This window comes from Garra rufa, chromosome 18 (genome assembly GCF_049309525.1).
Source record: "Garra rufa chromosome 18, GarRuf1.0, whole genome shotgun sequence".
Taxonomy (NCBI): domain Eukaryota; kingdom Metazoa; phylum Chordata; class Actinopteri; order Cypriniformes; family Cyprinidae; genus Garra; species Garra rufa.
Window position 1 is genome coordinate 24,089,565 of NC_133378.1, and position 24,018 is coordinate 24,113,582.

The 24,018-nt window shown below is 35.2% G+C and overlaps 2 protein-coding genes across 2 annotated transcripts in view; one reads left to right on the top strand and one right to left on the bottom strand.

The window, feature by feature from the left end:
* The window catches only part of nckap5l (NCK-associated protein 5-like), a 41,162-nt gene extending 31,173 nt beyond the window's left edge, over positions 1-9,989 (top strand). Inside the window, 6 exon segments of the mRNA XM_073823384.1 lie at positions 3,962-4,097; positions 4,187-4,262; positions 4,562-4,840; positions 4,843-4,860; positions 6,514-6,662; positions 7,968-9,989. Coding sequence (XP_073679485.1) covers positions 3,962-4,097; positions 4,187-4,262; positions 4,562-4,840; positions 4,843-4,860; positions 6,514-6,662; positions 7,968-8,219 — 910 coding nt within the window. The 3' untranslated portion in view covers positions 8,220-9,989.
* Positions 9,990-13,172: 3,183 nt separating this feature from the next.
* Positions 13,173-23,817, bottom strand: ctdsp2 (CTD (carboxy-terminal domain, RNA polymerase II, polypeptide A) small phosphatase 2). Its single transcript, XM_073822982.1, has 7 exons — positions 23,262-23,817; positions 18,886-19,037; positions 18,141-18,242; positions 17,908-17,964; positions 17,333-17,425; positions 16,998-17,183; positions 13,173-14,468 (listed from the first exon to the last, which is right to left on the bottom strand). Exons 1-7 carry the CDS (start codon positions 23,320-23,322, stop codon positions 14,343-14,345), a joined length of 777 nt encoding a protein of 258 aa, XP_073679083.1. The 5' UTR covers positions 23,323-23,817; the 3' UTR covers positions 13,173-14,342.
* Positions 23,818-24,018: the final 201 nt, after the last annotated feature.

Genomic DNA, 24,018 nt, shown 5'->3' on the forward strand with positions numbered 1-24,018 from the left:
GTACATTTGAATAACAGTTACGGGTAAAATTTACCCCGTGGCGGTTCTAGTGTTAAAAAGATTTGGTGACCTTCAGGCCTTGTCAGTGGCCCCTTCTTATTTAGACTTTGCGCCCGGTCTGGCCAAAGCATTCCTTTACCCCCGTGCAGGGTATGTTCCCAAGGTCCCTACATCCACACCACAGCCTGTCGTACTCCAGGCCTTCTATCCTCCTCCATTTCTGGAGCCTGACCAGCAGAAGTATAACTGTATGTGTCCAGTGTGAGCACTGGACACATACGTCCACAGAGCTGCCCTGTGGCGTAAGACGGAGCAACTTCTTGTTTGTTATGCCCCCCCCCAAGGGGGGTGCCCTGCTTCTAAGCCTACTATCAGTAGATGGATCGTAGATGCCATTTATACTGCCTATGAGTCCTCTGGCCTCCCGTCAGCCTTGGGGGTTAAGGCTCACTCAACTTGAGGCATGGCTGCCTCAAAGGCCCTTCTGGCAGGTGTCCCAATTCAGGACATCTGCAACGCTGCGGGATGGTCCACACCTCTCACTTTTGTCAGATTTTATGACCTTGACCTCAGGGCTACCCCTGGCTCTTCTGTCCTCTCATCCTAACCTTAGACAGAGAAAAATTTTCCCTCTTGTTCTGGCAATTTCCCCAGACAGAGGTGTACTACAGCTCTTGTCCTGGCAATTTCCCCAGGCAGAGACCTTCACCTTTGTCCTGGCTTGTTCACCAGGCTCATCTTTTTCGCCCCTGTTCTGGCCTTTCCCAGACAGTGACTTGGAATTGTGGAGGCGTGGGCATATAGTTCCCCATAGCGCTTGACGCAGATTGAGTTCCCGGAAGGGAACGACCCAGGTTATGTATGTAACCTGGGTCGTTTTTACTGTAGTTTGCAACAATCGGCCCTATTGGTCGAATTACATGGATTTAAAATAGGGTCAGATTATACTGTGAGAGATAAAATAAGTGTTTTAAAAAGATGAGACAACAAAAAATAGACTGAATAAATAAGTGTATTTACAATATTCACAAGGAACTAAAACAACACAATAAAACTAGAATAACTTAGACTGTTAAAAGCAGATTGTCCATTTAAATCATACCCTAAAACAGTCCTTAAGAATCCTAGTAGGTTGCATTTCCAAGTTAAAAGTGTCCACCGGTGTATATACAGTCCATGAAAGTGATAATCCAAAAGGTGAGAAACTGGAATGGTAAGTCCATAAAATAACTCCACACTCTAGTGTTTGGTCAGTGACCCAGGTTGTTTGCCATGCTGCCTCCTTTATACTGTTCAGCTGATCACATGACAGGCAGACTCAGACTCACTTAAAGACATACACACATTAAAAATAGTTAAGAGGATTAAAATGGCTAACCCAGGTGAAAAAAAAAATATACTTAAATGCAATTAAAATACACTTAAATACCCGCAAATACATTTTTAGTACATTGTTTTTTTTGTGTTAAATAAAAGTTTGATGGTTATACACTATAAATTTACTAATTAAAAGTATGTTTATACTTCAGTAGGACTTTAGTACACTTGACAAAAGTATACTAAATACCAGTAATACTTAAATAATTTTTTAGTGTACTACAATAAAGTACACTACAGAAAAAACATCCAAAAGAGTTTTATTAGTGTGTTTTTCAAAAGTGTGCTTTAAATGCTTTAAACATTAGTTGATTTTTAGTACACTGTTTACATACTAATCTTGAGTTTAAAATAAGTTAATATATAAAAATCTATTAGTAATGTATTGTAGTAGAAGTACATTTTCCCAAAAGTTGTACTTAAGTACACTTAATATGAATGCATTATTATCACTAACACTTAAATTGATTTTGAGTGTGGTAATTTTAAGTTTACATTAAATTGATTTTATTAAAAATCTATTAGTAATGTATTGTAGTAGAAGTACATTTTCTCAAAAGTTGTACTTAAGTACACTTAATGTGAATGCATTATAATCACTAACACTTAAATTGATTTTGAGTGTGGTAATTTTAAGTTTACATTAAATTGATTTTATTAAAAATCTATTAATAATGTACTGTAGTAGAAGTACATTTTCCCAAAAGTTGTACTTAAGTACACTTAATGTGAATGCATTATTATCACTAACACTTAAATTGATTTTGAGTGTGGTAATTTTAAGTTTACATTAAATTGATTTTATTAAAAATCTATTAGTAATGTATTGTAGTAGAAGTACATTTTCTCAAAAGTTGTACTTAAGTACACTTAATATGAATGCATTATTATCACTAACACTTAAATTGATTTTGAGTGTGGTAATTTTAAGTTTACATTAAATTGATTTTATTAAAAATCTATTAGTAATGTACTGTAGTAGAAGTACATTTTCCCAAAAGTTGTACTTAAGTACACTTAATGTGAATGCATTATTATCACTAACACTTAAACTGATTTTGAGTGTGGTAATTCTCCCAGGTTAAAAAAAAGTGCACTAAAATACACTTTATTTAAGTATACTTAGTACACTTTTCAGTAATGTACTAAAAGTACTCTATTTTCGCACACTAATTTTGTACTTATTGTACTAAAAAATAGTATTAAGTATATGTTAAGATAAACTTAATACCATCTAAGTGTACTCAACTGTGCTATTTTGAGACACCATGAAATTGAACTAAAATGTGCTTTTAACATACTATATCTGTATTTAAAAAAATATATTTAGTTACAACTAGAAATACACTTGAACCCTACTTTTGAACATTTATAAATATATTTATGACTAATTTAAAGTATAGCAATAATATATTAAAAGAATATACAAAGTGTGAAAAAAGTGTGCTAAAATTCAATTTAAGTACACTTAGTGCACTTCCCTAATGTACTTAAAGTGCTCTATTTTCGGCCACTAATTTTGTACTCTATATACTAAAAGTTATTCTTAAGTATATGTTAAGATAAACTTAAGATCATCTAAGTGTACTCAACTGTGCTATTTTGAGACACCATGAAGATGAACTAAAATGTGCTTTTTACATACTATCTCAGCATTTCCAAAAAATTTATTTTGTTACCACTTCTAATAGGATTGAAACATATTTCATAAACCTTTAAATATACTAATTATACATAAAAAATAAACTTACTGATTATTTAAAATACATGAATAATATATAACAAATGTATACAAAGCGTATTTATAATGTATTGCCCAGATATTTTTATCAATAAAAAATACACTTGTTGATTATTTAAAATACATAAATATATAACAAATGTATGCAAGGCGTATTTATAATGTATTTCCCACATATTTTTATTACAAAAAAAATGCACTTGTTGATTATTTAAAATACATGAATAATATATGATAAATGTATACAAAGTGTATGTCACGCCCTTGGACTGTTTGTCTTGGTTTTTCCCAGTGTTTCCCCCATTGGACTGTCTGTTTGGTTTCTCCCATGCCCTTTTTTGGTCTTCCTGCTCATTAGTGTGATCCCCTCCACCTGTTGTTGTAATTATCTCCCCTTTATAAGTTTGTTTGATTTCCTTGTTTCTTTGTCCGGCTACAAGCGTTACACCTATGTTCCTTCGTTGTGTGCACGTCTTCTCCCGCCATTCCTGTCTATTGTTACTCTGCCTGAGGATTTATTGAAGACTTTTTATTGAAGACGTTATTTTTTGCTTTCCTACACGTTTCGATATATATTTATTTAAATAGAAAACAGTTATTTTAAATGGTAAAATATTTCAACATTTTTCTGTTTTCGCTGTGCTTTGGTTCAAATAATTGCAGGCTTGGTGAAAAAAAACATTTAAAAATCTTACTGTTCAAAAACTTTTGACTGGTAGTGTATATTTCAGGTATTCTAAAGCCATACACTTTGTCTCTAATGAAGAGGCTGAAATGTAAATATACTGTGGACAAACAATGAATAGTATTTTTGCATCAATTTTATTCTAATTCTTCCATAAGGGTTGATGGGAAGGACACTGGTGGCATCAGTATGGCACATCGACGCCTGTCCTTTGACTGTAAATCCAGACCTGTATTCAGTCACCAGAGCACTGGGATTGCTGGTCAGACAAGAAGCAGTGATGACATGGAAAAGGTAAAAAGTGAAATTCATGGATTGAATGCACATTGTTCTTTTAAAAGCTCTTAACAGCAATTTTAACGTTACCTTAACTTTTGTCCCAGGTTTCTGCATTACTGAGTAAAGATGTCACGTCAGATGAGAACCTGGCTGAGACAATTCATCATGAACACTTTGCTGGTAAGGCATGATCACAATGCATGACATCATGGTTTTCAATGTCTCCAGAGGCTGGAATTTCAATTGGTTAGCATGTAGCAACAAAAACGGGTTTTAACCTGTCACTGATGATGAATAATCTAGGTGCGTCTGAATTTCTGTGGCTCCCATATGTGAGTCATCCAGCAACAGCTGTATGGAAAGTATAATCTTGATGTTTAGGGTGTGACCCTGTGTTATGCAGTGATGTAATTTAAAAAAGAATGTATTTTAATAATAAAATGCAAATGATATATTCTATTCAAATTCCTCTCTTTCAGGATCTGGAATCTCCACGCACACCCTTGACAGTGGCATTGGCACCTTCCCTCTTCCTGACTACAGTGCAAATGCTAGTTGCAAAAGCATTCCCAAAGGAAAGGCCCATGGGGAGAGTGACCCTTCTCATCTCCAGGGAAAATATGGCTCAGGGATGAAAATGTCCCACAAGGCCTGGACTTTGGAGAGAGAGCTGTCATCTTTAGAAGAGGATTATATGGGGGGCCAGGATATGGACCATCACACCAGCACTTTGGAAAACAAGATTCCATCCGCCCAGATTGCAACATCGTTCATGATGGTATATAATACTTTTTTAGCCATCACTTAATTAATTACTGACCTTCATGTTGTTCTAAACGTGTAAGACCTTCATTCATCTTCAGAACACAAATTTAGATATTTTTGATGAAATCCAAGAGCTTTCTGGCCCTCCATAGAAAGCAACACAACTGACAAGTTCAAGGCCTAGAAAGGTAGTAAGGGCATCATTAAAATAATCCATGTGACATCGGTGGTTCAACCGTAATTTTATGACACTACAAGAATACTTTTTGTGTGCTAAGAAAACAAAAATAACTTTATTCAACAACTTCTTTTCTTCTGTGTCAGTCTTTGACATTTGTTTACGAGAGTACCATGACTATGCAGGGTCAGAAAGCTCTCAGATTTCATTAAAAATATCTTAATTTGTTTTCCTGAAGATAAACGAAGGTCTTACGGGTTTAGAACGACAAGAGGTCAGTAATTAATGACAGAATTTTTCTTTAAGGTTCTCTTTAAGGTTAATCAGCTACAGTTGAGGTGAAAAGTTGACATACACCTTGCAGAATCAGCATGTTTACCAAAATAAGAGGGATCATACAAAATACATGTTGTTGTTATTAACCCTTTTTCAGTAATGACTATGATTTTGAGATCCGTGTTTTTACACTGAGAGACTGATATGCAACTATATACAGCTCACTGATGCTTCAGAAAGAAAAAATAATGCATTAAGAGACAGGGAGTGAAAACGCTTTAAATCTAAAGATCAGGGTAAATTTAACTTAATTTTTTTTCTGGAAAACATGTAGGTAGCTTCTGGAGGGCAGTACTAAATAAAAAAAAAAAAAAAGATTTTTAGGCAAAATAAGAAAAATGTACACATCTTCATTCTGTTCAAAAGTTTACACCCCCGGCTCTTTAAGGAGAAGTTCATTTCCAGAACAAAAATGTACAAATAATTTACTCACCCAAATGTCATCCTAGATGTTTGTCTTTCTTTCTTCAGTCGTAAAGAAATTGTTTTTGAGGAAAATAAGTTACATTTACCCCGATATTCATATTCAAAGTTTTCACCCCCTAGCTCCTAATCATTTTTCCTTCTGAACCATCAGTGAGCATTTGAATCTACTGTAATAGTTGCATATGAGTCCCTCAGTTGTCCTCAGTGTGAAAGCATAGATCTCAAAATCATACAGTCATTGTTGGAAAGGGTTCACATACACAAAAATGCTCAAAAACAAAGCATTTGTGGGACCTGAAGGATTTTTCTGATGGCAGTTCAACTGTTCAGGACAAACAAGGGACTTGAGAACAACTATCACTAAAAAAATCATTCAGGTAACAACACAGTATTGAAAATCAAACATATGTAAACCTTTGAACAGGGCCATTTTTATAAATCCAACTATTATTTTCTCTTGTGGACTATATGTAAACATTTTATTCATATGTGGAATATCTTATTCAGGTCAGTACTAGCTAAAAAAAATAACATGCACTTTGTATGATCCTTCTTATTTTGTTAAAATAATTAACATTTTGCAGATTCTGCAAGGTGTATATAAACGTTTGACCTCAACTGTATGTACGTTTTCAATACAGAATGATTGCGCATTATTTAAGAGAAAGAAGTCCCAGATGGTGGTTTTCCCCCCTGTATTTCTTAACTTTGATTTATTTCTTTTAGGCACTGATATCTGTGGAGCACCTATGAAATTAGGCCCCACAAAGAACTGGACTTTCCCAAACCTCAAAGCATCCGCAGAGCCGTCTGAGGTTTATCTTGGCGTTGGAGATGGAGTGGAGCCAGTGAGTCATAAGACTTCATTTAAGAGGGTGAGCATCACTTCAGATCCTAGTGACACCTAAGACAATTACAGCTTTGCAATCCAATTCTTTATTTTATTCAAACTATTTATATACACTACTATTCAAAAGCTTAGGGTAAGATTTTTGTAATGTTTTTTTTTTTTTCAATTGCAGTTTTCTATTTGAAAATATGTGACCCTGGACCACAAAACCAGTCATAAGGGTCCATTTTTAGAAAAGCTGAATAAATAAGTTTTATGTTTTGGACAATATTTGGCTGAGATGCAACTATTTGAAAATCTGATAGTGTGAAAAAATTCCAAATATTGATAAAATTGCCTTTCAAGTTGTCCAAATGAAGTTCTTAGCAATGCATTTTACTAATCAAAAATTAAGTTTTGATATACTTATAGTAGAAAATTTACAAAATATCTTCATGGAACATTGACTTAATATCCTAATGATTTTTGGCATAAGAGAAAAATCAATAATCTTGACCAATACAATGTATTTTTAACTATTGCTACAAATCTACCCATGCTACTAAAGACTGGTTTTGTGGTCCGGGGTCATGTATTTTATAATGTCAATTATTCCTGTAATCAAAGCTGAATTTTCAACATCATTACTGCAGTTTTCAGTGTCACATGATCCTTCAGAAATCATTCTAATTTGCTAATTTGGTGCTCAAGAAACCTTTCTTCCATCTTCAGCAGTACATTTTTTCATTATTGTTCTTTTGATTCATCAAATATTAATTTATAAATATCTTAACTGTCACTTTAGATCAATTTGGTACCTGCTTATAATAGTGTAAATTCATTTATTTTTTTTAAATCTTAATGGCCCCAAACTTTTGAACAATGTGTGTTTCTGTTAGTGTAAACACAGTAAACTACAGCATGTTTACTTTGTTCCATTTGGATTACCTTTGCCATCATCTAAAGCTCACTGAAAGTTAATCTTAACTAAAAGTTAAACAAAAACAGTAGCAAATCTCAACATTTTTTGAGATTATCCATTTTTAATACCGGACATTATAAAGTAGTTAGGCCTAAATTCACTTGCAGCATTTGAAAACAGTTGATTTCAGCTTTAAAATGTTCATTTATTTAAAGAAAATACAAATAAAAGTTGGTTATCAGCCATAACAGATTACGTAACAGTTCGAATTTTAATAGCCTTAAATAGACTAACCTCATACAAACTGTAATAAAGTATTATTACGATTAATGAAGTGATTAAAGTATTATGATGTTTTGTCATGTATTACATTATCCCGTACTGTTCAGTGTTACTCACTCTCCATTTCTGGGCCTGTTTTACCTGCAGCGCAACAAGACTAGTGAATCGGTAGCCAGCCGTGAGGGAGACCCAAGAAGTCTTCCTCAACCCGGTCAGGCACGTAGAGGCAAAAGCCGCATTCCCGCCAACCCAGACATGGTGAGGGACACCGGTTTGGAATTGGTGAGAGAGAGACCCGACGACGGCCTGTCTCCAAGTCATCCCCAGGTTCTCGAGACCCCCGAGTCCCTAAGCGATTCCCTCTATGACAGCCTGTCCTCGTGTGGTAGTCAAGGCTGAAGTGTTTTCGAAAGGAACTGAATGATAACCAGGTACAACCTTTTTGTAACCCCTGATTCTCGTGACACTTCAGATATTTGGAAACTTACGGGATAACCCATTTTTTTTCTGACCGGGAAAAACTCCACACGTTGCCCCCACGAAATACCCACGTTTGTATCCTGATAGTTGGAAGAACTGGTTGGACTTTTCCAGTGTGTTTGTGGTGGTGTCATTTTAGCCCATTATATCAACTCTATCATCTCATCTCATTCGTGCTCTCCGTTTCAAGTGGTAGCAAAAGTAGTATCGTTCGACTCATATTATCTTAAAATTACGTTTAAACGGACGAATCCAAGCTCAGTCTTCCAGTTTTTAATCTCACTGAATGTTCTGGTTCTCATGCAACATCAGTGCACACACTCTTTGGTAACATTTGTGTAAAGTTATTGGAAAGTGAATGTTAATATATGTGATTTTCAATTAATTTAATATGCATATTTCATGAAAGAAAAAAAAAGAAAAATGCATCTGTGTAAAACCGCATCAGCCGTAGACTTTTCAATTCATTGTGTTTGGAAAAAAAAAACAAAAAAAAAACCTTGTAGCAGTAACATACAGTACAGTTTGATCCATATAAGACAGAGCTACAGTGTTCCACGGTGAATTATTATTTACATTTATTTATTTATTTTCTTTGAATAGTGTGGTAAGACAAGACCACCTTTTATTGGTTACTCCTTTTAAGTTCTGTTCAAACATGTTCTGTGCCTGACTTTGTGTGTACGTGTCTAGGTTAGTTTGTTCTCCAGATCTGACCTTTGTTTTGCAACGATTTGTGACTTGTGAGCTTCTGCCCTAATTTTGAACTGTGTATTATTGGATCACATTGCTTACAATCAGCGAACAAAGCTTAAACCTAAACCCAGGATTTTTTAGCCCAGTTTGGCTCTGACTTAACTAGACATGGGAGCTCAAAATCAAATAGTGGCTGATGATTTCTTAATGTTGACGTAATAATGCTGACTCTGCCTTACGCATCTTTTCACAGCTGTTAGACATTAGCCTTTTGTGGGCCAGGTTTCATGTCGATTACTCAGCAAAAGGGTTTTTTGGGAAGTATTACCAAAAACACCCCATTGCATTTCTTCAGCCTAAAGCATTTTAGTGCAATCCAAGTCAAGGTGTGTTGCGTGTGTTGCATGCGTTGATGCTAATCCTGCGAAATGGATTACAGGCACAAAACTTCTAATTTTCAAGTGGTTGCTCAAAAAGCCATATGTTAGTAGATTAATAGTACAAAACAAATCCTTCGTAATCTGTGCTGACCTCAATAACGACCACAACAAAAGACTAATTAGAAACATTCCCAGCATATATGCTTTGTCATCCAGTCTTTCCAGGCCTGTGTACAATTTTTGTAGAGATAAAATAACTTTGTAGTCATCCTCAGTCGTATACGCATGTCACTCTTGATTTGTCACACGATTCTTGTTTTGTTTTATTTTTTATAAGTAGTTTGTGTTATTGTTGTAGTTTCCTAATTTGCCTGCCGCTATAACCTTTGTTATTTACTTTGTTGTAATTGTCAGGAATATTTTATATTAGTTTGGTATGTTTACAAAAGAATTTATGATGATGAAGTTGTTAATATATCTGTAAAATGTTTATATAAGGTGCTATCTGATTTTTGTTTTCACTCTGTCCTGCAAAAGCCATAAATGTGTTTTCATAATCTCCTTTCTAAGCAATCGCCATCACTCATGCAACTCAATAAAACCTTTTTAAGTATGTTTGTGTTGTGTGTTTTTGTTACAGCAAATGTGACATACATGTGGACCATTCTACAGAATTAGTTCAAATGTCTTTTTACACAAATTTCATATGTATGCAAGCTATAATATCCAAGGTACACATTTCTAGTAATTGTGCAGTTAATTTTCATTTTGTATTTTCAGGAAGTTTTGAAATATTTGTCCTCTTCCCAAACTGAAACACAGTAATATATGGGCTATTCTACAGAATTGTGCAAACTGCAGTCCCACAACCAAAAACCACATTTAAAAAGCATTTAAGTATTCAAATCTTGTTTACTAAAAACCTTATATTATCTATTGAAACCCACGATAATATTTAAAATATTAGTATATGTATATAAAATCATCATTTATTGGGACTTTCAACTGGGAGGTAGCTGTTCTACTCCCTAACCCCTAAATTTCAATTTAAGAAAATATTAAAATCATTTTTATGTTTTACCATTGTTGTTTTTAAAAGTATTTTAATTCTTTTGAAGTAAAAAAAAAACATTAATTTTATATTTTCTTTGTAAATTAAGACATTTTATGTAAAAAAAAAAAAAAAAAAAAAAGTGTCACTATGGAAACAGTGTATGTTTTAGTTTTTTGGCTGCAGGTTCATTTTAAAGGTTGTATCAGCGATTTCTAGCCTGAAACATAAAGTGTAAATTTCAGCTGACCTTTAATCACGATCCGCTCGCTGCCTGCCCCATAAATTGTCTGTGAAAAAACCGCGTCTCTCTGGTCAGCCTAGGGTCCGAGATATGCCAAAAAAACAATCGGCACTACCAACCTTTCCACAGATAAACAAACTGTGTTCCAACCAATCAGCGTCAGGGGTTTGGCGTTGTGGACTTTCCTACTGGTGCAGTACAGTTTGTTTATCTGTGGAGAGGTTGGTAGTGCTGATTGTTTTTTTTGGCATATCTTGGACCCTAGGCTGACCAGAGAGACGCGGTTTTTTCACAGACAATTTATGGGGCAGGCAGCGAGCGGATCGTGATGGAAGGTCAGCTGAAATTGACACTTTATGTTTTAGGCTAGAAATCGCTGATACAACCTTTAACTACACCCCAACATTTATGATCAGGAAATATTTCTGCCCCCCTCTCTCACAGATACAAGGTGTGAGTTGATGGGTCTCATCATTTTGAGATAAATATGTTCAAAAGTCAGAAAAATCTGTTTAACTTTAAGGAACATCACTACTACCATTTTTCTGCAAGTAAGCACAACTTTTTGGGAGTTACTCCATAGCATTTAGTTACGCGTACCACTGTTCAGAACTGTGCTAGCTAACCATGTGCTGATTAGCATCTTTGAGCTAGATTCAAAAGTATCTAAAATTGTCAGGTTTTTTTGGGTGTTATTCCATAAATATTTCAATTTATACATTTTTAACAAAACGGAACACATAATACTCATATTTGGGGGAAATGAACAACATTTTAGTACAATTATGCAATTTATTTATATTGTATGTTTTAGTATGTGGGTTAAAATTCTGTGAGGTGATGTGGCACCAAAACATTACTGTGACGACTGAAACATGGGATGTTTTGTCAAAAATAAAGTATATTGAATTATCAACTAAGATGTCATGATAGTTCTTGGTTCAATGTATATTCAAACTAATGAATCCTTAACTTAAAAAATTGGATTCAATATATTACAAATCTCATAAATCACACTTAAAATATTCTTCAAATATAATTATTGATTTACCTCTGAAAAAAAAAAAAAAAGGTGTCACCAGGGGAGTTGCTAGACCTAAAGCTCTAATGGGGCACAGGCCCCCCATCAAATTTGAGATTTTACTGGGGCACAGCAGATTTTTAAAAAGGGTCTAGCAACGCCCCTGGGTGTCACTACCGAAACCTCATGAAATCATCGCCTTGGAATTCTAAGGTTATTTTTGACATTTTTGTCAAAATTGAGTTATTCACATATTCTTACTCTGTGACAACTTATTTACATTATGTGATGTTTCTTTTGTATGCTGTGTGCGTTTTTGGGCATTTTTTTAGAAAACAAAAAGGGTTCTACCTATAGAAGTCTATGGAACCTAAAAACTGTAGTGTTCTGTAGTGACAATTTTATGGGGTAACACCCAAAAACAAAAATGTCACTACCAAAACTTTACTAAATGTTTCGGTCCTGACTGTTTTGGTAGTGACAATATTATGTGATACCCCAAAAAATAAGCCACTAGCAATTTTAGATAATTTTGAATCTAGCTCAAAGATGCTAATCAGCACATGGTTAGCTAACAGAACTGAACTGTGGTAAACATATAAAAACTAAACGTTATGAAATAACTCTCAAAAAAGGGTTTAATTATAGAAAAATGGTGTTTGGTAGTTACATTCTTTACAGTTACACAAAGATTTTTCATACTTTTGAGCACATTTCCCTCAAAATGATTTGGCTTCACCATGAAAATGATCTACTTACCATGTAGATATTAGACAGAGAGACACAGGAATATTTTTTTCTGATCATAAATGTAGGGGTGTAGTTAAAATCAGTCTCAGCCAATGGACTAAAACATACACTGTTTCGGGACATTTTCCATAATTTAATTTAACCATACAAACAAACAAACAAACAAACAAACAAAAAAAAAAAAAAAAATATATATATATATATATATATATATATATATATATATATATAAGTTTAAATGTATGGGTTAAGGTTTGGGACTGCCACCTTCCAATTACAAGTATTCAATTGATAATTTTATAAATATTTAGCTTACTGCTATTTTTTATATTATTGTGGATTAAAAAGATCTTAGTAAACATGTAAGCTTTTAACACTTAAATGTTTTTAAATGTGGTTTTTGGTAGTGGAACAGCAGTTCTGTAGAACGGCCCATATACAGAGATGGATTCTGGCGCCTCTAGTGGTCATAACAAAGACGTACAAGTTACTTTTCAAATGATTGAAACATTTTAATATTGCTAATACACCCTATTTGGTATCAAAGGGTTTCAAAATTTTAGCCCAAAGCATCTGAATGCTTATTTTGTGGTGTTTCGTCATTCAAAAGTGGATGTATCTTGAATTTGAATGCTATTTACATACTGTTTGAATTCTGTGCAGCTATGTGTGAGGTTATTATTTTTATTAATCATAGCTTACGGTGACTCAATAACACATTTACACGATGTTCCACAGAAAAAATTTATTGTCGCAAATACAAAAGTCAACACAGATCAGGGCTTTTTTTTCAACCAAGACAATAATCTGCCCTTTTTTCAAACATTTCTTCTGTGTTTATAAAAAATCATGGCCATTTTGAATATTTGTGCTACAGTAAAAAAACAACCTATAATATAAAAACATGATCATGTTTAAATAATATAAGATGAAGTACAGAGGTGGAGCGTGTGGTCTGCGTCAGCAGACGGTATCATACAAAGATGGACAATTCAAGTTTGATTCAAGTTCAACCAAATATACACATAAATGCCAGCACAAGTAATCGTCTGCATAAATACAGCAGAAAGACATTAACTGAACAAGATCAATCTCTTTGGTTCATTCTGTGGTGTTCATTCTGCTCCTCGCGTAGCCCATCAAGTACACTTGAAGCAGACATAAGGCCACTTTAAGATTAATACAGGAGGTGTCAAGATAAGCATGTAGTTGTAACACATAACAGTGTTAAAAACAGAAGTTTAAACAAGGCCTTGTGTAAAGTAATTAGACTTAGCAGAAACAAGGATGAATGGGTGCTTGATGTCGCATTTGCATTTATGGAAAAAGTATGCATGTTGGATAAGACGAGGTGTATTCCCATCGCATTTTTCACTTGAATCTGGAATACATTAGAAACACTAGGTTTCCTTTAAAGTGTGCTTATGAATGCTGAAGATTAAAAAGTGTGAGGTTAAATTCAGGTAGGATTTTGCATAGCGAGACTGGCCTTAAAGTTTATTGTGCTTTATGTTATTTTGCTGAGCTGTATAACATAATTGCGCATTACGGACCAGCCCACTGTTTTAATCTCCCAAAACATGTCATTATAAATGTAAAAAAATGCTAATAACAAAAAAATAGAAAAGTAAAAAAGGAATATAAAATCTGTAAATCATTATTGCAAAAAGCAAGCTCGATGACTGAGACGAAGCTTGCTTCTGACCAGAATATCTATAATTGCCAACCGTTCAAGGTCCTCAAACCTTGTGGCAGAACCGCATATACTGAGCAGAATTATGAGCTTTCGTGTTTGTTTTCAGGTCAGAAGGCGGAGTCTCCTGTCATATGAGCCGCTCGCGTGTGATTGGCAGTCAGTGCTACACAACATGGAGGTTTGTAGGGATGGTGGTTGTAGGGATTAAGGACCCCTGAGTTGTTCGAGTCTGCTGTAGACATCATCAGCCTGACTTAACTCTTCAAATACTGGGATGAGGTGAAGCAGCTCAGTGTCCTCTGAATCATCAAACCAGGAGAGTACAGGAACCTGTGAAAGGCACAGAGGTTATTATACACCACTACTTTACTGGTTTATTATATATAATATATAGTCATTTTGGGATTATTTGAAATTACTGGGCTTTTGTATTTTAAAAGCATGAAGATCATTTTAGATGATGGTACATCAATAATCTGTTACATACACAGCGGAGTCCAATAGTCGATTCAAATTTAATCAAAGACATTCTAAAATTTGTCAATATAATTTCAAACGTTGAGGTTTTAAACATTTATTAATATACATAATATTTGACAGACTATACAGTGCTGCGGATGTAATATTGTGGTATTATGTGGTTTAAAGGAGAAGTTTCTTCCAAAACAAAAATTTACAGGTATGTACTCACCCCCTTGTCATCCATTCTTTTGTCATAAAGAAATGATGTTTTTTGAGAAAAACGTTTTAGGATTTTTCTCCAAATAGTGGACTTCTATGCTGCCCTGAGTTTGAACCTCCAAAATGCAGTTTAAATGCAGCTTCAAACAATCCCAAATGCGCTTGTAAACGATCCCAGCAGAGAAAAAGAGCCTTATCTAGCGAAACGATCGGTTATTAAAAAAAGAAATTACAATCTATATACTTTTTAATTTTTTCTGCCTAAACCCAGTTCAAGACAGTTAGGGTATGTCGAAAAACTGCCATCTTATTTTCCCCCTCACTTCAAAAATCTTTTTTTAAAAATCATCCTACATCGCTGCAGAAGTACCGACTTTGTAAAGTGAACATGCAAAGAATATCAAACACCCTTTACAAAAAAGGTAAAACAGCGATGTAGGGCGATTTTGAAGTTGAGGGAGAAAATGAGATGGTAAAATGCCTTGAACCGGAAAAAAATGAGTTTAGGCAGAGCAAAACAAGATGTGCTTTGTAGGTTAAATAGTATATAAACTGTAATAATAGACAAAAAAAAAAAAAGTGTTTCACTAGATAAGACCCTTTTCATTGGCTGGGATCGTTTACAATCGCATTTGGGATTGTTGGAAGCCGTATTTAAACTGCATTTTAGAAGTCTAAACTCAGGCACCAAGTCCACTATATGGAGAAAAATCCTGAAATGTTTTCCTCAAAAAACATAATTTCTTTACGACTGAAGAAAAAAAGATCTTGGATGACAAGGGAATGAGGATGTTGTCTGTAAATTTTTGTTCTGGAAGTGAACTTCTCCTTTGATTACAAAATACATTTAACTGTAATCTGTTACAGTTACTGAGAAAAAAATGTGTTATTAAATTACAGTTACTTATGAAAATGTTAATGATTACAAAAAGGTTACATAAACTGACTCCAAGTTTTTGAATGGTACAGAATTTTGAATCTTTCTATCCATCAAAGAACATAACAGCTGCATGATTCTGGATAAATTTAGAATCACAATTTCTTTGTTTCAAATAGAGATCACGATTCTCCAACAATTCTGAACTAATGAAAATAACTTAATATAGGCTGTGACTGAATGAATTGCCTCATTCTATTTAAAAAAAAAGTCTAATTAATTTGATTGATTTTTTTTTAGAAAATAGTTTAAATGAATGATTCAATGACTCACTCATAAATACTTCACTTGTTCCATTACTGAATGAATCAGTGTTTATGAATAAAACTCTTGAATAAATGACTCAATGACAATTTTTTAACAGCTCCATTCCATTTAAAGCTCCTATTTGCTTCATTTTGATGGCTATCATAGACAACAGTGTTTATCCTAGTACTTCTGTGATAATCTGAATGACTGTAAAACAGAAATAATACTGTGTGGTTGAAAAGCTGTTTCTTGCTTAAACATGATAACTGCTCTCTCTGTGTCAGCCGCAGCGCAAACACAGATTTGAATGTTCAGATATAGCTTTTTCAGGTTAAATACACAGGACAAATCGTTGTCATTTTAAAAAATAAGATTATGTGGGTGTTTCAATCAAGATTGTGATCTTTTAACAATTAATCATGCGCTCATATAGAAACTGTAATATATATACTGTATACGAGACGTTTGGACCCCACTGTATATTATGTCAAATACAGCAAAAAACAAACTGTTGTTTAACGTGACCCTGGACCACAAAACCAGTCTTAAGTAGCATTGGTATATTTGCAGCAATAGCCAAAAATACACTGCTGGGGCAAAATTATACATTTTTCTTTTATGCCAAAAATAATTAGGATATTAAATAAAGATCATGCTCTATGAAGATATTTTGTAAATTTCCTACTGAAACTATATCAAAACTTAATTTTTGATTAGTGATATGCTTTGCTAAGTACTTCATTTGGACAACTTTAAAGGCGAATTTCTCAGTATTTTCTGAGGATTCCAGATTTTCAAATAGTTGTATATCGGCCAAATATTGTCTTATCCTAACAAACCATACATCAATAGAAAGCTTATTTATTCAGTTTTCAGATGATATACATCTCATTTTCAAGAAACTGACCCTTATGACTGGTTTTGTGGTCCAGGTTCACAAATAAGAGAGGGATAACAAAAAACTTAAATAGCGGTAGGACAGTGAAACCCACAGCATTCTCGGGGTGGAAGATGTAGGAGGCAGGCGAGTTGTCCAGGATCAGGGTTTTGTGGAGCTCACGGCCGAGGCGACTCAGGTCTTTAACATAGCAGCCTTGATAGAAGACACAAGATTCACGGAAGAGGCGCGTGCGGAACACGCCACACTGATCCAGCAGGTCAGTCACGGGGTCTGCATACTAACCAGCCATGAATGGGGAGAAGGAAGGATGGGTTGAGAAAACTTAGAACTACAAGAGCAGAACTCTATAACACTAAATGCCCAGCACTAGTGAGGAATTTCTATTTCCTGAAGCTCCTAAAGAAAAGCGATTAAATGTCTGAATACCTTAGCAAGGCTGGCAGTGAACAGAACACATTCAAACAGTTCTCCCATCCTCTGGAGAAACTCATCCACATATGGCCTCTTCAACACATACACCTAAAACAAATAGATCAGTTATTCATTTGAAAATTCTGAGTCACAAAATGTTCTGTAGGTCCATCTAGTGCTGTCGCTCATAGCCTCCTCCTGAAACAAGTAATCAAGAATAGGCCGTACTAGTGGGAACAAACCTATCCTGGATTACTTGAACCAGGCAAAGGCCAAATTTCGCAGATTTCCTGTGAAAGTTGACGAGAACCATAAAGCTTTTGGGGAATATCTTAAGGTGAATTCACTTTACTCATTTGAAAAACTATAAAAAATATTCTGGCTGTACTGCTGCTTGTACATGTGACGTCACGATCTGACAATTGTTGTTCTCGCATCAGTCCAGCAGATGGCGCTCGTCATTCACTTTTAAATATAGAACAACATCCCCACTCTTTCCTCATGCCCAAGTGCTGCACAATTCAAGTCAGTGCGCACTGGCAAAGGCTTACTGCTGTTTCTCTCATACACAAACATTTATCAGATCTCACCTGGTGTGTGGTCCCCTCAATCTCCACAGGCACAATGAAATCTGCATTGCTTATTGGCTACAAAAACACAATGTGGATACGGTTAAAAACACCAGTGGAGTAAAACAACTGTTATTAACGCTGTTGTTCACATGCAAATAATTGCTGTTTACATGCAATATGAACCTATTCTTAAAGTTACACAGTATGAAGCTTTTTTGTTTTTTTAAATGTCAAATTTAACCTGGGTGTACCTTAAAGGAGCTATGCACCAGTGTTTCATCTAGATCTATGACAACACAGATCTTCCCCTGGTCCTGAGAGGTCACTGCTGGCAGCAAACACTCTCCTGGTATCTGCAGATAAGATGTAACAAATCAATATTTTTTGATTGAAATAAAAAATTGATTGAAAAGGACAAACATTGCATTACCCCTTCATTCTCTAAAAAGTACACTGAATTTTACACATCCATATTACAATACATACATTTTAATATTAAATAGTGGTAACACTTTAAAGTAAGGTTTTGTAATTAGTTAACTACACTAGTTAACATGAACTAAGAATGAACGATACTTCTATAGCATTATTAAAATCACAAGTTGAGTTTGTTAACATTAGTTAATGCTCTGAACTACATGAACATGAACAAACAATGAACAACTGTATTTTTTATTAACTAACATTAACAAAGATTAATAAATAGTGTGAAAAAATATTGTTCATTGTTGTGCTACTTAATACATTAACTAATGTTAACAAATGACACCTATATTTATATAAAATATACAAATGATATTATTTTACATTTTTTATTACTAAAATGGAAATGTACAATTTGACAATATACAGTGTTCATTTACTTTTTTTTAATGACAATTTAACAATTGGCAGCTAGTTCTCATTAATCTTCAAAATGATTCTTTCTTTATTTGTTTTATGATTCAATTCAAAACAAAAAAGCGACACAGTGTTGATTAATGGTTACTATAATACTTTGGCAATGGTCCCATTGTCCTCCGGCGCTAGCAAGGCATCATGGGTAGGTGATGTTGGCAGTTGGGCATCTTGAGCTCGAAGGCAACAGATGAGCTTTTTGAAGATATTCCTACTCCCAGGTTTCTGAGGCGAGCTTTTATTCACCTGATCTGTTGGAAAACAATTTTTTTTATATGCAAATGCATCATTTGCATATAATAGTCCCGCTGATAATTGTATTGCATAAACATAGCATAAAGAGGCTCATGTTGCGTGGTTTATAAACAATCCCACTTGAATCCCACTAAGTGCTACTGTCAAACCCCACCCAGAGCGCATTAGTAAATGCTAATACATATTTCCAATTAACCACTTTATAGTCTCCAACAGATGACAAACGAAAACGAAATTCACGTTTGCCAATCAGCTACATACATTTGCATCAAATGAACCACTGAGGCTTGACAGAGCTTTTAAATAATTCAGTGCAGCGGAATGAAATGTATGTTTTCGTCAGTAAATACAGCGCCTATCAACATCAAAATGACCAAATGCTTAGCCGCCCCTCTCCAGAGATGGCACACGTTGCACAGAAACAGAAAATCTGTTTTAAATGAGACTGCTGGCCACGGCTGGTATATGTTATATAATCTCAGAGGGCGGGAAAGCCCACACATTTCAGCTGTACCTTCGAAGCAAAACATACACACACAGACACACACACACTAAAACACTCACACACCGCTCCTGCCATTTCATCACAGACATAACTTGTAGCCACAGAAATAAGAGCTATGTTTTGTAACACGGCATCTGTAGCTGCACTACGGAGGGGCTCCATGCATATTTAGGGGGCTTCTGCATACTTGTGCTTGCAAATATTTGCATGTAAGTGAAACATGATTTTGTTCAGACATGCCCAAGAAGAAAAAGCACGGACATAAAAGCCCTCGCAACATGAAAGTGCGCAATGCAATGATTAGAATCTGTTTTTTATTGCTATGGTGATGTAACTTCAGCACTACTAATGAATTTTTTTTTTCTCAGCTAAAGGAACTGACTGTGATGTTGAGCAGGGGCCGATCCCAGGCACCTTTTTCCCCCTCTCGTATACCCTATGGGAGCTTATGCAGCCATAGGAATCATCTTATGTAACATACGAGCAGCATGTACAGCAGAGGGAGGATGAGAGAAAATGGCCTCCTCCGTCATCATTTACTCTGTGCTGTATTTGCCCATCTGTACACTCGCTGATAACGCCCTGCTTAACAAAAGGACTCAGGAAATGGAGTACAAGGAAAATGTATCCATGAATTCAAATGCACTTTCTTGAAAACATTTCTCACATGAGGATGGAGCGATGCTGAGCGGATTGGAAAGAGTGTTTCGTTAAGGACCGTCAAAGGATCTGCTAGAAGCTTTTAAGTGGTCAGGGTTTCTAGCTATTACACTTCTCTTCTGCTCAGATCTAATCAAATGAGTTTGTGTGTGTGTGTGTTTACTCTATTTACATAAAAACAATTGAACTGCTGAATCAAAGAAAACTGCTAATTTCATCCTTGCTGAACTGTCATCTATTTTCTTAGATAATAAAGGCGAATTAAATGGCAAGCATGGATTTGAGTTTCAAGGGATCGTGTGTAACTGGAGTCCAAGGAATCTGTTAAGACAACAACAAGTTCTTGATATATGTAATTAGACCAGTGGACAAAGTAACTGAGAATTGTTTTTTTCTTCTCAGTTGTGTTGCATGAATATAACAAATGAAGCAGCAATGTTTTCCTAGACAAAATTGGCTTTACACATACCATATTATCAATACATATGGCAGCTATTTTTAGGCATTCAGATTGCTGAGCATTAATCTAATGCATTCAAGTATATCAAAAATAGTATACCTATTACCTTTTGTAAATGCTTTTTATTGGATCATTTTCAGATTATCTGGACTGCATATTTAATATACAACTGCATTTTTTTAATGTCTCATTTGCTATCATTAAATTGTATTTTGTACATATTGGCTTTATATTGTCAGTCTTTCCCCATGATCTCCACATATCAGCCTCCCTAAAAACATCTATATTGGATAAACCTCATATTTAAACTACACATTTTGGTGTTATGTACATTAAACTAAACTAGCTGGATACCAATGGATATTCAGCTAATGACAAGACATAACTAAATGGTCTAAAACTGAATCCTTGCTTGATTTGAATACCATCAATGCAATATTTTCAACAAAACTAATTTAATCTATTTCTAGAAGATTGTATAGCACAGATAAGCAAACTTTACATCAACATTGCAAACATTCTTGGCATTTGGTATCTTGTTTAGCAAATCTATTACATTACTTAAAAACACCTTAAGAAATGCAGAAATGACTTAAATATGGCTTCTGTAATATTTACTGAATTAAAAAAAAATATATATTTTTTTTTTGTTAAGGTTAATGAAAGTGTATACTCTCTGGAGATAATTTCATTAAAATGATTGCATTCTTGATAAACGAAATGGTGGTAAAAGTAATTATTATTATCTAAATATTTGTCATTATTTCTTAAAAATAATACTAATAACAGTTGAAAAACCTCTGACAGACAAATCAAAGTCAGTGTGGCATAACAACAAGCGGGAAGCCATTTTGTTGTCATGTCACAAAACAGAGGACCCTTTTAGACCCTGACGACTGTGAATCATAGCCTTTTAGTTTGTTTAAAAAACATAATCCACGTCTATTTATATTTAGACCTTTTAAGCACCTTTTTGACTCAAAAATAATTATGTTTTCAACTTCAAAAATGTCTTTAAAGATGTTTTTGAATTTGAGTACACAGACATGCTACATGAAATGGAACTTCAGTGCTTTTTACTTGGTTATACCACTTGATAGCTCAATAGTGAATATTTGCACAAAATTAAATATAAATTATTTTAAAATCATAAATACAAAGATTAAGGTTTTAAAAGCTAGGTACATGTGTTTTAAACTATATTGGTAAACTGATTTATGTTATTAGTCTTACATTTGCACTAATGCATCTGTTCACCTCCCAAACACCATCATTTCTGAAAGTCTTTTCTGTTACAGCCATAAACAGAGAAGTCACACTGGACATTTAATGCCAGCAAGTACAAACTGAGTTCAAGGGGTCTTCAAGGAAATTGTGCAGACTTGGCTTGGCTGTTTTCCCAACATTATGGCTGCTCGTAATTCACTTATCCAGAGATCGTAAACATCTGAAGTAATACCCTAATTGACATCAGTGAAGTATATGGTTATACTAGAACGACCGGCGTTTATGTCGTATTTGCGTCAGATCTATAATAAGCGCACAGCTCTGCGCATATTTACAAGACGCGCGATAAACACCGCTACGAACCGCACGTCAAAACAGCGAGCAGATAAGACTCGCCCGCCAGGTAGTAAGTAAGGGGTTACAAAATGGTTACTACGTAATTTTCCGCATAACACCGTGGCCCTTACTCGTTAAACGTCTAGATGAGGCCTTCATTAACCGTTAAGGTTTAAACGCTTGCAATCGTAGCGTCGCTGGCAGATGGAGGGCGTGTGCTGAGGGGTGTGTTGTGCATTCCAGCGCGGCACCTTGCGCTCTCCATTAGGCCGATGTTTTTCGACATTTCAATTCGATATTTTGTTTAGTTTTACTTGGGAAGGAGTGTGAGATGTGGGAGTGTAGGTGAGAGAATGTTTTGAAACACAATCTGCATAAAGTTAAAACAACATGTCACTCAAATGATCCATTAACCAAATGATTAAACGACGTCCACAAAAGAGGAAACAGCAAGCAAGACGCAAACAAGCAAATTCACTTAGTCGGATTGGTTATGTTTTTAAAATCAAGAGTCTCGTCTATTGTGTGAAGGAACAACAAATAAATAAATAATGAAATAATGAATACATAAATAGAATAAATACTTTATTAGTAGTCTAAATGAAACGGAAAAAATATATTACGGAGAGAAAAACACATAAACGTTTTCAACTCGTCGACTGAAATTCTTTAAAAAAACATATTACGTAAACATTCAGCAATGCCTTACTGCAACAGCAAAGCATGTCCATGACAAAAACAAGTCACACTTAACGTTATATTTTTCTTTGTTAAGCCATATACAAAACCGAGTGTGTTTACGATGTAGAATTCGTTAAGTTCCAACGGTTTGAACTTAACGAATTCCACTCGCCACTGTGATATGTCAATCAGCTCGATATGACAAATAACTGTCACAGCGCGACCATCGGAACATGTTCTGATCGCACATCGAACAGCGCGACGCGATAACGCCAGACGGAGAATAAGCAAGCAGAAAGAGTTGACAGCGCTAAAACATCAGCATTTAGCATGTGACAGTGCGTTGCCTACCTGTTTTCGAAGACAACCGAGAATCCTCTCTCTGCACTTGAGTGATGATAGAACTTTCCATCTAACAAACGCACAGCCCTCAACGTCCGACCAACCTTTTCCAGCGACAAACAGTCGGTCCGCATTTAGGTACATTAAAAGCTAGCGAGGCTCGAAATGAATAATTTCCGTTTGCGCAGAAATATCTCAAACCTACGGCGACAAAATATTTTGATATTTATTTATTCCCGCCTTCTATTCTCTTCCACATGGGAGGGGCATGACACTTTGTTTTGTTTAGTCTTATCTGTTATTTTCTAGGCTTCGCGTCTCGGTTTACTTTATCGCTTGTATATTTATCCATAGCCCCCTCTAGTCTAGGTAAAGCCCTCACTTTTTCTCCAACAACATGGAGAATCCAGGCGAAAGAAGAAAAACAACCGAGGACATGGGGCAAGGACGGTTTCAAGTTCCCCTTACTACAGATAAACAACCCCGTAGCTGGGCTATATCCAAAAGAGCACTTTTAAAAAAGACACGACCAATTCGCTCAGGTGTAAAATTAAGGAAGATAAGACGCGAAAATAGACGATAACTCACTATTTTTATGTTTTTCCGCGTATTGTTTTGCTTTGGACCGACTCTGAGGGGCGCCTTGAAACAGCTGGTCGTTTCGGATTGGATCTCCAGGAAGTGGGAGTAGCTGAAGCATTCTTCTGTTCTGCACACTCCACACCGAAAACATTCCAGTGCTGGTTTTGTCGCAACTCAGTAGTCA